Source organism: Orycteropus afer, unplaced genomic scaffold (genome assembly GCF_000298275.1).
Source record: "Orycteropus afer afer isolate SDZICR_OR568_19922 unplaced genomic scaffold, OryAfe1.0 scaffold00160, whole genome shotgun sequence".
NCBI lineage: Eukaryota > Metazoa > Chordata > Mammalia > Tubulidentata > Orycteropodidae > Orycteropus > Orycteropus afer.
Genome location: NW_006921747.1, coordinates 5,654,173 through 5,667,821, shown reverse-complemented (window position 1 = coordinate 5,667,821; position 13,649 = coordinate 5,654,173). Strand labels below are relative to the sequence as shown.

The 13,649-nt window shown below is 44.8% G+C and overlaps 1 protein-coding gene across 1 annotated transcript in view; it reads left to right on the top strand.

Annotated features, from left to right (window-relative positions):
* GALNT10 (polypeptide N-acetylgalactosaminyltransferase 10) overlaps window positions 1-13,649 on the top strand; it is a 514,012-nt gene that overhangs the window by 434,412 nt on the left and 65,951 nt on the right. The window contains exons 5-7 of the mRNA XM_007946422.2: window positions 664-849; window positions 4,872-5,055; window positions 8,115-8,232. Of these exons, the coding sequence (XP_007944613.1) occupies window positions 664-849; window positions 4,872-5,055; window positions 8,115-8,232 (488 nt within the window). The remainder of the gene's footprint in view (window positions 1-663; window positions 850-4,871; window positions 5,056-8,114; window positions 8,233-13,649) is intronic.

The following is a 13,649-nucleotide window of genomic DNA, read 5'->3' as shown; positions in this document are numbered from 1 at the left end:
AACTATGGGGAGGAAGTGGGAGGGGAGCTGTTGCATTGTGGTAAACTGTGGTCAATGACATGAGACAAAGTATATGTGAACTGCTGTATGGAGAGTGAATTTGCTCTTTAAATCTTCACCCAAATCACAATTAAATAAATAAATAATAAAATAATAAAATTTTAAAAAAAAATCATACAGTATGTGATTTTGTGATCCCTGAACTAATCACTGTGGCCAAAGGAATGAAATGCTCTGATAGGCCAGGTCTGAGTCATGTGCCCCTACCTTAGAACCAGGGGCTGAGGTCAGCCCCATCCAAACTTAATGTATAAGAAGGGAAGGGGCAGTTTCCTAAAGGAAAATCAGTGTGTTGTTACCAGAAATAGAGGGAATGGTCCCAGCCAGAAACCATAGATGCCCACATTCTAGTACAGAAGATCTCTCTGTTATCCAGGCATAGCATTGTTACTTGACTTCTTTGAACCTCAGTTTCCTCATTTGTAGTATACAAGTGATGATCCCTGCCCTTCTTAACCACATCTGAAAGATCTAATAAAGAAGTTTAACAGAAAGCCACATGTAAGCTGTAAATTATGATACACTTGTAAGGGAGCAGGGACCACAAGAATGATTACTAAGCCATTGTTCTTACCCATCTGTCCTCTAATGTCTCCCTCACAGAGCACCTCAAGAAGCCACTTGAAGACTACATGGCCCTTTTCCCCAGTGTGAGAATTCTCCGTACCAAGAAACGGGAAGGTCTAATAAGAACCCGGATGCTGGGAGCCTCGGCAGCAACTGGGGATGTCATCACGTTCTTAGACTCGCACTGTGAAGCCAATGTCAACTGGCTGCCCCCCTTGCTTGGTGAGGGATCTCTTCCCAGGAGAAGTAGACGGCCTGGAATGAACCAGCTGCCCTGGCCCAGGCCACCCAGCCTTCTGCAGGGAGTCATCTACGAGGGTTCCCTTGTCTGCTTAAGATGCACACAGTGCAGTATCAGGTGCCAAGAGGGATTCAGAAGGTCAGGGATGCTTCAAAGGACCTTAAAGTCCATTCAGTTATGTCTTTCCATTTTACAGAGAAAGAAACTAGCTGAGCAAGGGGAAATTACTTGCCTGAGGTCACACAGCATGTCTAAGGACATGATTGATTGCTTGAGATTACCTTAAATTTCGTCAGAAGGCAAGCTAAGCCTTCTACTATTAAGAGCCATATTATAGGGTAACACCATCATATCAACTTAGAATAATTACTATTCATGGCACAATTACTGTGAGCCAGGCAGGCTATAAGCATTATCCCTCATCCTCACAAAACCATGCAAGGTAGAAAACATCCCTTTTTTATAGTAGTGGAAACTGAGGTTCAAAGTTGTGTAACTTAACCATCCCCTTGGGCCATAAGTGTCAAAAACACCATCTTCTGGCTTCAAAATCTGTGCTCTTCCACAGTTCTATACTGCCTCCCTGAATTCACTTCCTTTAATGAAAGAGATTCCAACAGGTATCAGAGGAGAGTTACAGATAAGGCAGCATGATCCAGGACTCATCCACCATATCTGTGAGCAAATTTAAATATGAGGATTGGATAATGGACAGTGAGGTGACCTTATAACTGGTTGAAGAAACAGCCCTGAGTCCTGAGGAGTTCTGCTATGATAAAGGCAGTGAAATGGGCTGGACAGCAGACAGAGGAAATGTCATCAGTAAGAGTGGGAGTCAGGTGAGAGACAAGGCTAGAGGCAGATTGGGGAAGAGGTCATCAATCTAGTGAGAAAAGTTAACCCCTGGAGAATAGATGAATAAGCTCTAAAAACAGCAGGAAGTGTAGGGAGCAAAGCAGACTGAAGTTTAGGGCAAACTTGAGTATGTGTCACATCACCTGGAAGACTTGCTAAGACACAGAGTGATGGGCCCCACTCCCAGAGTTTCTGATTCAAGAGGGCTGAGTAGGGACTGAGAATCTGCTTTTCTGATAAGCTTCCAGATGATGCCAATGCTGATGGTCCAGGAACCACACTTGAGTAGCACTGGTTAGGGAATGCTGCCATTCAGGGGTGAGGACAGAAAGCAAACCCACACAGTTAAATGGGATAAGCCAGCAAATTTGTTTTCTAACACAGATCAACACAGAGCTTTATTATTAGATCATGAGCATCTGACCACAAGGGTCCAGGATCTCACTGGGTTAGGAAATAAGGCTGTGGCCCAGAATTTCTGATAAACTGTGTATTTAATTAAACCAAGCAATCTTCTGCATCTTTCCCCTCATCACCCAAAGAGAAACCCTCACCAGAAAGCACCTAATTTATAGTTCTAAAGGAACAACCTATTTGTAGGGTCATTCAGTGACTCATAAAGAGAATGAAGTGGTGGGCACAAAGCTGAGTTAGTAGGCTAAATAGCCCTTAACTCTGTTTCTATGGAAATGTATGAGTGTAATTTTCATAATCTGCAGACACACATGGAAGAAACATTCCCCCCCCCTTTTTTTTTTTCTTTTTTTCCAATAGAAATATGAACCAGTGGTGTAGATTTAAAAGTCTGTTCCTGCTAATAGCAGCTGACAGAAAGCATCATGGCTTTGTCTATGAAACCATTAACACCTCCATGCATGGCTCACTCTGTCTTTTTTGGAAAGTAGGGATTTCTGAACCTGAAAGCATTCTGCCCTCCACCAGAGGAGAGTCACTGTTGATCATCATTTCCATCATCGTCGTCGTCGTCATCATCATCAACCTCATCATCATTATCATCATTATCTTGACTCTAATAGTCTTTTAGCTTTTTAGGCCTCTTCCACATTTGAATTTGATATTTACATGGTGAAGCAGACAGACTAAGCATTTACGGTCCACATTTTGCAAATGAGAAACCTGAGGGACAAAGAGAATAAGGGAGATGCTCAGCCTTCCAACACCTGTTTCTGAGCTTCTTTCAATAATCCTAGTCCCAGAGAATGTTGGCTGAGTGCAGATCATGTGCTACCAGCTGAGCTAAGCACTTTGGCTCCATTGTCCCACTCTGTCCTCAGAGACACTGTGAGACAGGTGCTGTCTCACTTCCATTCTATAGGCAAGGAAACTGAGGCTCACAAGCATCATATATCCTCATCCAAATTTATACCTCTAGTAGGTGACAAACTAGGATTTGAACCTGGGTAGTCTGTCCTCAATAAATACAACACTATAGGATGCTGCTGCCCATCTGATACTACCCTTTGATCTCGTGCCTTCCAGTCAGCCAGCATTCAGCAGAGCACTGTGTCCTCAGCCCAAACCACCTCAGAAATGAAATCTAGAATTGAAATCCCCTGAATGGCCATGAATAATTAGAGAAGGTTCTTAAGCTTCGTTAAGAATCCCAGGAAGCTAGTTCACCAGGCAGATCCAAGCCAACTCCCAGGGACTCTTGATTCATGGGTCCTGGCATGGGGTGAGTGGGGGTGGTTTTTTGTTCTGTTGGGAGTTTTTATTTTCCTTTTTATTTATTTATTTTTTTTTAAACACACATCCCAGATGCATTAGCACTGGTAGCCCCCAGTCCACACTTGGGGATTCACTCCCCATGGATAGCATTTCTCAAACGTTCTTGGCCATGTCCCACAGTTAGAAACACATTGAACATCTCAATCCAATAGACAAATGTACACACACATGCAGTGTGACTAAACCATGTTTCCTGAAACAGTACTTTGCCTTATTGCCTGGAATGTACTCTGATATTCTGTATTCCTTTCTGTTTCATTAAAAAACACATACATACAACAAAATTGATTTCATAATCCATGTATGGATTGTGACTTGCAGTTTAGAAAAAAGCAAAAGTGCTGCTTTCTCTCCTGGAAGGAAATTGTGCCATAACTTGATGAAGCTTAGGACCATGACAGCTGTCAGCCTGCTCTGGCACTGCCAAGCTACCCATTCCAAGTCTTAAACGTGACTTCTGGCCCAAAGCAAAAAGTTAACCAACCTAGCCCACTTGCTGCCTTTCAAGGCAGGTCATCTGCCTCTTTCATCTCACTGGTGACCCCTGGCTGCAGTCAGGGCTTCCTGGCAGGAGGAACATTGAAAGAGCAAACCGAAGCTTGAATACTGTCACCAGGCTTAACAGAGGGAATTTCATAGAATTGGTTTCTCCCAGGCTTGAAAGGGACTGACTGGAAAGACATCTAGGTCAAGGCTGCCTTTCCCATGCGTGAATCACCTAGCCTGTAGTCTTCCTGCAGGGTGATAGTTGCACATCTGCTTGCGCACCTCCAATCAGGGAAAGTTGTTACTCACTAGGACAGTCCCTTCTCTTTCCTGTAGCTTGGACTGTTGGAAAAATTGAACAGAACTATCCCACGAGGAGGGTCATCTGTTCATTGACTGTAGCCTGGGGAAACCAGTGAACCATCATAGGCAGGCAATCGATGGGCAAGTGGGCTGGGCTGACTGAAGTCAAGTTCAGGACTTGGATTGGAGAGCCTGCAGGACCTGAGCAGGGGTCCTTCCAGAGGAAATGAATCTCTTTCTCCTAAAGATACTGATAATTAACAGTTAATTATGCTAAGCATTTTTCAAACATTATTATCTCCAGTCTTCGTAACCTATGAGGCAGAGCTTTTTCTTGTTCCCATTTCATAGAGGAGAACACTGGGGCTTAGAGAACTTATTTAAGTAGCTGGCCCTGGCCCTGTTATGAGTAGCAGGGCTGGGATGGGAGTCCTGGCCATCTTGCTTAACGCCTGCATTCTCCCTTCTTCCCATGGATTTTCAAACCGGAGTGTTGAGAGGAATCACCTGAGAAACATGTTAAAAATATGAGTAAGATGCAGAATAGGAACATGTACTTAGCTATTCCACCATCCTGCCTCACCTAATGGCCATCTCTTGGCTTCTTCAGACCGCATTGCTCGGAACCGCAAGACCATCGTATGCCCAATGATTGATGTGATTGATCATGATGACTTCCGGTATGAGACGCAGGCAGGGGATGCCATGCGGGGCGCCTTTGACTGGGAGATGTACTACAAACGGATCCCAATCCCTCCAGAACTGCAGAAAGCTGACCCCAGTGACCCATTTGAGTAAGTATGTGTGACCCAGGCTCATCCCAGTGGCTGAACCAGTGACACTCCCCTTCATACACACACACACACATATACACACACAGAGCTCAGAATCACCACCTCACCAGTCCAATGCAGGTCTCCAGTCCTGGCCCTATGCAGCAACTAGTGTCAGACATCCCGACCAGAAGTACATCCCCTCCCAGCTTATCACAGAGCCTTAGCTCATAGACACCAACATGTTCTCCTCCACCTTGCCCACCTCTGCACAGTTTCTCAGGATTGCCAGCTGGGGCTGAATAGAATCAGTCATGCTCTCTATTCAGAACCAACCAACCTCTCAAATCAAGCTTGTTGTTAGTTGCCATGGAGTCATTTCCAATTTATGTTGATCCTATGTGTGCAGAGTAGAACTGCTCCATGGGTTTTCAAGACTGGGACATTTCAAAAGCAGATCACCAAGGCCTGTCTGGCAAAGAGCCTCTGGGTGTGTCTAAACTGCCAGCCCTTTGGTTAGTAGTGAAGCACTTAACCATTTCCACTACCCAGGGACTCCTTCAAGCCTGGCCAAACTGTGATCATCATCATCATCACTATTCATTGAACACTTTCTAGGTGTCAGGCATAGTGCTGAGAACATTACGTCTCCAACAACCATATGCACTAAAAATTATTAGCCATGTTTTCCACATGGGGAATCCAGGGCTCTAAGAAGCTAAGTAAGTTGTTCAGTTTACACAGTGATTAAATGGCAAAGGTCAAATGCAAATGCAAGTCTGTCAACTCCAGAACCCATTTTCCCATCATTCTGTTAAAGCCCTTAGAAGAATTAGGGAAATAGGAGTTTGTCCTGTAGCAGAAGTTTGAGGATGTGTGAACTGGGCTCAAAGCATCCTAAAATGTGAAAGTTGGAAGGGAACTTATAAATGATAGATTCCAACCCTTCTTCAAATGAGGACACCGAGGCCCTAGGAGAGGGAGTTGTCTCTAAACCAGAATTAGAGCCCAATCTCTTCTCTAGTGTCCCAAGCTCTGGAAAGGTCTTTTCTTCGAAAATGTGCTCACCATCCTTGCAGCTATCTTGTGAGCTTTGTATCCTTCCTACCAGAGGTGAAGAAAAGATCTTTAGAAACAAAGCCAAAGTCCAGGCTCTCCTGCTGCATGAGTTTCCTACTGCTGCTGTAACTAATTACTACACACCTAGTGGCTTAAAACAATACATTTGTTTTCTTACATTTCTGCAAGTCTGAAGTCCAGAATGAGTCTTACTGGACTCAAATCAAAGGATCAGCAAGTTCTAGGAAAATGTTTCCTTGCCTTTTCCAGCTGCTAGAGGTTGCTTACATTCCTTGGCTTAGAGCCCCATTCCTTCATCCTCAAAGCCAGCAGCACCTTCCAATCTCTCTTTGCCTCTCTGACCGTCTATTCTTCTCATCACATCTCCTTCTCTCTCTGATCTCCTCCTTCCCTCTTATAAGGAGCCTTATGATTACATTGGGCCCACCCAGATAATCAAGGATAATCTTTCCATCTCAAAATCTTTTAACATTAGCTTAATCATATCCCTTTTATCATGTAAGATAACACTCACAGGTTCCAGGACTAGGACATGGAAATCTCTGGGAGGGTTATTATTCTGTCTACCACACCTGCCTAGACACAGTTTGACCCTCAATGAGCTCCCAACTTCTCTGTCTCTTGCCCTCTCTACCTAAAAAGGGGGCTGTTGACAGCTTAGCCATCTTCATTGACAGTGCATGCCTGGGCTTCCTCAGGCACGTCCGTAAGCTGTGGGCCCCAGAGGAGTCTCAGAAGTAGAAAAAGCTCGGCTTGTCTGAGGGAAAATGAAGGGTGGCTGGGCACTGGAAGGTGGCATGAGCCAAGAGCAGAGGGCATTAGTTGAGTCCATGTGCTTCTTAAGCAGGTCAGACATTTGTGGCCACCAGGGAAGGCCCAGTCTTTCTCCACACACCTCCCCAGGGCCCTGGTGGGTGGACAGACTGCAGGCCTGCTGTGGTATAATGATGTTTGAAAGGCACCGGCTTTGGGCTTGGCAGCAGACCTAGGTTTGAATTGCAGCTCATCCACTTGCTAACTACATGCCCTTGAGCAGATTATGTAGCATTTCTGAATTTCAAATTTCTGTCTGAAAAGGGGTTAGTAATCGAGCTTTGTGAGAGCTGGAGATAATGTTAGTAAAGTGAGTGGCACATACTAGACACTCAGAATTGTTGTTGTTATTGCTGAATGCATCAGAAAATGGTGCAGGCTAGGAAGAGAGGCCTCCCTCAGGAGGCAAAGCCTGGAGCGTCCAAAATGCCTTCAGGCTAATATCCTACCAGTTCCATGGTTTCTTGGCTCCAGCCACTAGCTTCCACCTAGGCTAGGTTTCGTGTGCAACCTTAAGTCTGATTTCCCATGAAGCATCAAGTCAGAAATACCGTCTGCCCCTCCAAGGAGCAGATTTACAGCTCCAGCCAAAAAAAAAAAAAAACAGAAGCCCACAACAATCAGAAGATAAAGGCGAAGTAATACCACTACCCCTTATTTTCTCATAGCACTAGGTACTTTTAGAAACTTAGCAGCAACGTGAGATAGGTAATGTAGCCCCACCTCTATGGTGAGGATGGGGAAAAGGCTCAGAGAGGTGAAGTCAGTGCCGCTGTCCAGGAGAGATATAATGCAGACCACATAGAGAATTTTAAATTGTCTAGTAACCACATTTAAAAAATGCAGAAAGCAACAGGTGACATTAGTTTTAACAATAAAAACTGAATACTATTGAGTCCATTCTGACTCATAGTGACCCCCATTGGGTTTTTTGAGGTTCTGACTCTGTGAAAGGAACTTTGAATCAGTTTGACTTAAAATATAGGGTTTATGAAGGGAAGTTGTAGAGAAGAAAGAAGAAAGCCTGGGGCCTCAATCAGAGGGCCTTGAATTCCCTGCCTGGCACTAGGCTGTGTGGATGGAGCAGCCTAGAGCACCATCATCAGGAAAGTAGCACCATCAGTCTACATAAGGAGCCCACAGCCAGGATGCCCGCATCTTCATGGCATATTTTTATTCCCTGACAGGTCTCCTGTGATGGCTGGTGGACTGTTCGCAGTGGATCGGAAGTGGTTCTGGGAGCTGGGCGGGTATGACCCCGGCTTGGAGATTTGGGGAGGGGAGCAGTATGAAATCTCATTCAAGGTAAGCCAGCTCTCTGGAAGTCCCCTCTCTTGGCACTGCCTCCTTGGCACATGTCCTGACAGGCTGCCTGCCTAGAGTCCCTCTGAGCTGGGAAAGAGTCTGGAGACATCAGGGTTCAGCAGCCACTCTGCTCCTCAGGTCACACAGTCAGGAGCCAGGGGACCTCTCCATGTTGGGGTGAGGGATCCCTCAGGCTGACAAAGGCTGTTCTTGGCTGCAACTGAGACTGGTGTTTGCCTGATATCTCTTTCTAAGATAACGGTGTTGGAGGAAGACAGATCTCTTTTCCAATAAAGATAGTGTGTCTCTGGGTTGTGCACATGGTTAATGGGCTCAGATGCTAACCACAAGGTTGGAAGGTCAAGTCCACCTGGAGGTGCCTCAGAAGAAAGGTCTGACAACCTACTTCTGATAAATCAGCCATTGAAAACACTAAGGAGCACGGTTCTGTGCTGGCACACATGTAGTTACTCAAAAACAACGACTGCTCTCTTTTTGAGATTACCAACAAACCAGCAGTGATGAAGAGAAGCTAAGATAGTCATATAAGATATGTAGGCTTAAAAGAATGCTCTGCTCTGAAAATAGCCACCCACCCTCAGAGATTCTGAATTGGCCTCTGTGATTCCTGATCACCTCTCTCATTTTTCCCTTTTGTATCTATTACTGATGGAGAGTAACAGATACAAATGTTTGTTAGTTGATATAGAGACAAGTGGATAAAAGCTTGAGATAAGGAGTCAGGAAGGCCTGTATTCAAGTCCCATCTCCACCTCTCAGTAGCTGTGGGACTTTGGGCAAGTTAGATTGCCTCCTGAGGTTGCTGTCTTCATCTGAAATAAGGGAATAATATTACCTGCCTTGAAGAGTTATTGTGAAGAGTAAATGAGACAATGTCTAGAAAGTGCTTAGCACACAACCTGGGAACATAGCTAGCAATTAATAATTGGTTGTGGTGGTGCTGGTGCTGATGGTGGTGGTGATTAGGTGCTGTCGAGTCAATTTCAACTCATAGTTATAGTTATAGTTATAGTTATAGTTATAGTTATAGTTATAGTTATAAAGGTTGTGTATCACCTTGGCTGGGCCATGGTTTTGAGTGGCTGGGCAGCTGGATGTACTTATTCCCCATGATAAGACTGGTAATCACCTCCATGGTAGAATCTGCTGTGAGCAGCTAAGTAGCTGCCTTTGGGGTGTTGCCTGTATCCAGTATATATAAGAAAGTTTGATGATGATCTCTAGCTTTTGGTACGTCTGGATCCTGCCATGTTGCCTGTCAGTCTTGGGATTGTTCCTGGACTTGAACTAGTGGCCTGCCATGTTGTCTGCTAATCTTGAGACTTGCCCATTTTACTTATCAATCTTTGGTTCATCACCCTCAGCAGCCAGCAGTTACATGAGTCAGAAAAAGCCTCCAGCTCTTGTGGGCCTGGAACAGGAGGGAGATCCTGAAGCCCAAGGTCAAAAGGCCTTCACCCAGCCCATTGAGCCAGCACTCTGATTTCAGACTCCTAGCCTCCTAACCTGTGAGAAAATAAAACTTTCTGCTTATGGTATTTCTGTTATAGAAGCGCTAACTCAAAACTCACTGCCATCAAATTGGATGCAACTCATAGCCACCCTTCCTTGAGTTTCCGAGGTGGTATCACTACGGAAGTAGATTGCCCAACCTTCTTTCCGAGGAATGGCTGGTGGGTTTGAACCACCAACCTTCTGGTTAGCAATCAAATGCCTTAGGCAGTACACCAGAGCTCCCTATAGAACCACCAGAGGACCAAAATAATATCCTTCTCCAGGAACTGGTCCCTTTCACAACGTGACCAAAGTAGGTGAGATGAAGTCTGGCCATTCTCATTTCTTAGGACCATTCTGGCTGTATTTCTTCCAAGAGAGATTTGTTCATTCTTTACTAACACTGTAATTCAGAGTCATCAGTTCTTCTTCGGTCTTCTTTATTCACTGTCTGAGGCAATTTCAATCTAAGGTGATTGAACATACCATGGCTTGGGTCCGGCATACCTTAGTCCTCTTTGCTTTTAAACACTTTAAAGAGGTCTTTTGCAGTAGATTTGCCCAACACAATGTGTCATTTGATTTCTCGGTTGCTTCTTCCATGGGCATTGATTATGAATCCAAGTGAAATGAAATCCTTGACAACTTCAATTTTTTCTCCATTTATCATGATTTTGCTTATAGGTCTAGTTGTGAGGATTTCTGTTTTCTTTATGTTGAGATGTAATAGATACTGAAGACAGCAGTAGTCTTTGATCTTCATCAGTAAGTACCTCAAGTCATCTTCACTTTCAGCAAGCAAGGTTGTGTCGTCTGCATGTCACAGATTGTTAATGAGTCTTCCTTTAATCCTTATGCCACATTCTTCTTCATATAGTCCAGTTTCTCAGATTATTTGCTCAGCATACAGATTGAATAAGTATAGTGAAAGGATACAACAACACTGACACACACCATTCCTGATTTTAAGCCGTGCAGTAGTGTATCCCCTTGTTCTGTCCAAATGACTGTTTCTTGGTCTATGTACAAGTTCCACATGATCACAATTAAATGTTCTGCAATTCCCATTCTTCAAGATGTTATCCATAATTTGTTTTGATCTACACAATTGAATGCCTTTGTATAGTCAATAAAACATAGGTAAGGATCTTTCTGGTATTCTCTGCTTTCAGCCAAGATCCATCTGGCTGAAGATACATCCTTAAGAGAACAATGAACTCACACACAGAAATCCAAAGGGTTTTTATTTCACAGTTCTCCAGACTATCTGTTAAACAAACTTGATTTTTGAGGTTTTCTACCAAGTTTGTTCTGAGAAATGGGCACCTATCTTTTGAGTTCTCACCAGAATATAAACTTCTTGAGGATAGGAACCTTTGTGTATTTTATTCACTGCAATATCCCAAGTACCTAAAGGATTGTGTGGCACAAAGTGGGTGTTTAGAAAATATTTTCTGATTGACTACTCAAACAGATGTGTCCTGGCCACCATTGGCCTCCAAGCTCTGAACTGGATCCTTGGTCAAGAAGTTCCCCTTCAAAGACTCCCTCTGTAGAGAATAGTGAATGGAGAAATACTTGCACAAAGGAATTTCTAAACCCAAAATGATTTCATTCTGTGTGTTTCAAAGACCCATCTAATGATGCTCATCAGGCAATTACAGCAGAACAAATGGCATTTTTCTCCACACAGTTTATTTACAAAAGGCTTGGTAATGAAGCCATATTGGAAGTGTCTCATCCAGGTGGGGGAAGGAGGCTGGCTCATGTTTCCATTTGATCCAGTTATGCCCTTCACTCTCAAGGGGAAATGAGACAGTGTAATGAGGAGGTGCTGAGGTACAGGAGGAAGAGTTTTCTCCCTTGGCTTTCTCTCTCCTGGCTTTGAGAATGCAAGTTCTTGGAGCTACTGACAGCCCATCTGTCCATGCTTTGCCTTCCAGGCCTCTGTGGAAGGCCTGCCCAGGGCACAGGGGACAAGCAAATCCATTCATCTACTGGCAAGTCTACACGGAAATGCCGGGGGTTCTATTTCAGCCAGAGCAGGGCACTTATGAAGGCCCACATTCCCTCTGATTAATATCTGCTAAGATCTCTTCTGGGAGCTCTGGTAGCATAGTGGCTAAGACACTTGCCTGCTAACCAGACAGCTGGCAGTTCAAACCCACCAGCCACTCCTCGGAAGGAAGGTTGGGCAATCCTACTTCCATAGTGATACTGCCTCGGAAACCCAAGGAGGGGTCGCTGTGAGTCGGGTTTGATTCGACGGCACATAACAACAACAACAACAACAAGACCTCTTCTTGGTGACAAAGAAAAGAGGTTGGTCTGAAAGGTGTGAATGTATTTTCAGAAATTAAGATAAATTGATACATGCTGTTAGGGCAGTCAAAGTAATAATTTGTCTCCAATTCCAGGCCAGGCCATTCATTCCGATGGGAAAAACCCAGAAAAGATATTCCAAAGGCTCTGAATTTTCTAGAAAAGTCCATTACTTTTTCTCCTCCCTCTCTTAGCTAGCTAAGATCTCCCACTTACGAGTGAGTCTTCCCAGTTCTAAGGGTTGAGTAAATCCATAATGCGAAAAAAAAAAAAAAAAAAACCTTACTGCCATCGAGTCAGATCCGACTCATAGCAACCCCTACCTTTACAAGCTGGCCCCTGTATGCCACTCCACCCTCCCCCTTGTCCTCTACCCCAGTGCATTAGTCTGGATTCTTGGTTACAAATCAACCTGATTTAAACAAAAAAGTAAGCATTGACTGGCTCACAGGACTGAAATCCCAGGTCAGTCCTCCAGGCCTGGCTGGATCCAGGTCTACAGTATCTCACCTGGGCTCGGGCTCTCTCACTTCATTGCCTGTGCATTGACCTGGGTTGATCCCCTCTCAGATGGGCTTCCCATGGAGAACCCCAGCAGCTGCAGACTTCAAGCCCAGTGGAAATAGAGTTTCTTTTTCCCATTATTCCTTAGAAGTCCCCGAACTGAAACCCATTGGCCTGCTGGTCCCTTGCCCATCTCTGAGCAATGTTCTAATCATCCAGGCCACAGTCACATGCCAATCCTGAACAAGCCAGGAGAGTAGGGGTACCTGGTTCCCCAAAAGAAAGTCCAGATTCTGTGGCCAGAAGGGAGGATGGATATGGGGCCAGGAAAACCGTGGATTTCCACCTCACCCAGCCATCCAGCACTTCTTGCAAGCCCAACCCCCATGCCAGGCTCTTTGGAGTCACATGCCATTCAATCTTCCTGAAATGCCTTTTCTTAGTCCGGGCAAGCTCATCCTTCTGCTCTTAGCTGATGTGGATAGCCTCCTGTGCTGATTAGGGAGCACCCCAACCTTGCATTCCCCATATAGCCACACTGCCTTCATGGCTCTTGACACCTGTGTGACATGATCCAATTATCTACCTGTCTTTTGCAGCAGACTCTGAGCTCCCTGGAGGCAGAGGATATGGCTTGTTTACCTCCATGCCCCTAATGCCTGGGACGTAAGAAGTGTTTTAAATCAATGCCTGCCTGATAAAACTTTCTTTGCCTTGACTTAACCATCCCATTTTAGGTGATGGGGTATGCTGGGAAAGGTCTTCAGTGAGAAGACAGGGCCCTGAGGTCCTTTCTCTGTTCTCCACTCATGTGGCGACTCATGACCAATCATTCGATCTTGCTGGCCCTCAGTCCCAGGTAATACTGACATAGTTTTCCTTCCTACTTCATAGGAGAGGATCACATAAGATGCTGTGGAAAAAATGCTTTGATTTACACAGATATGATGGGCTCTTTGCATTAGAGGTGGCGGCAGCAGGATGAGCTGAAATGAGACTGCACAGTGTCCCCTAGAGGCCATGGTTAGAATAGCTGTCACTATGAGATGTGCAGGAGCTCTGGTAGCATAGAGCCT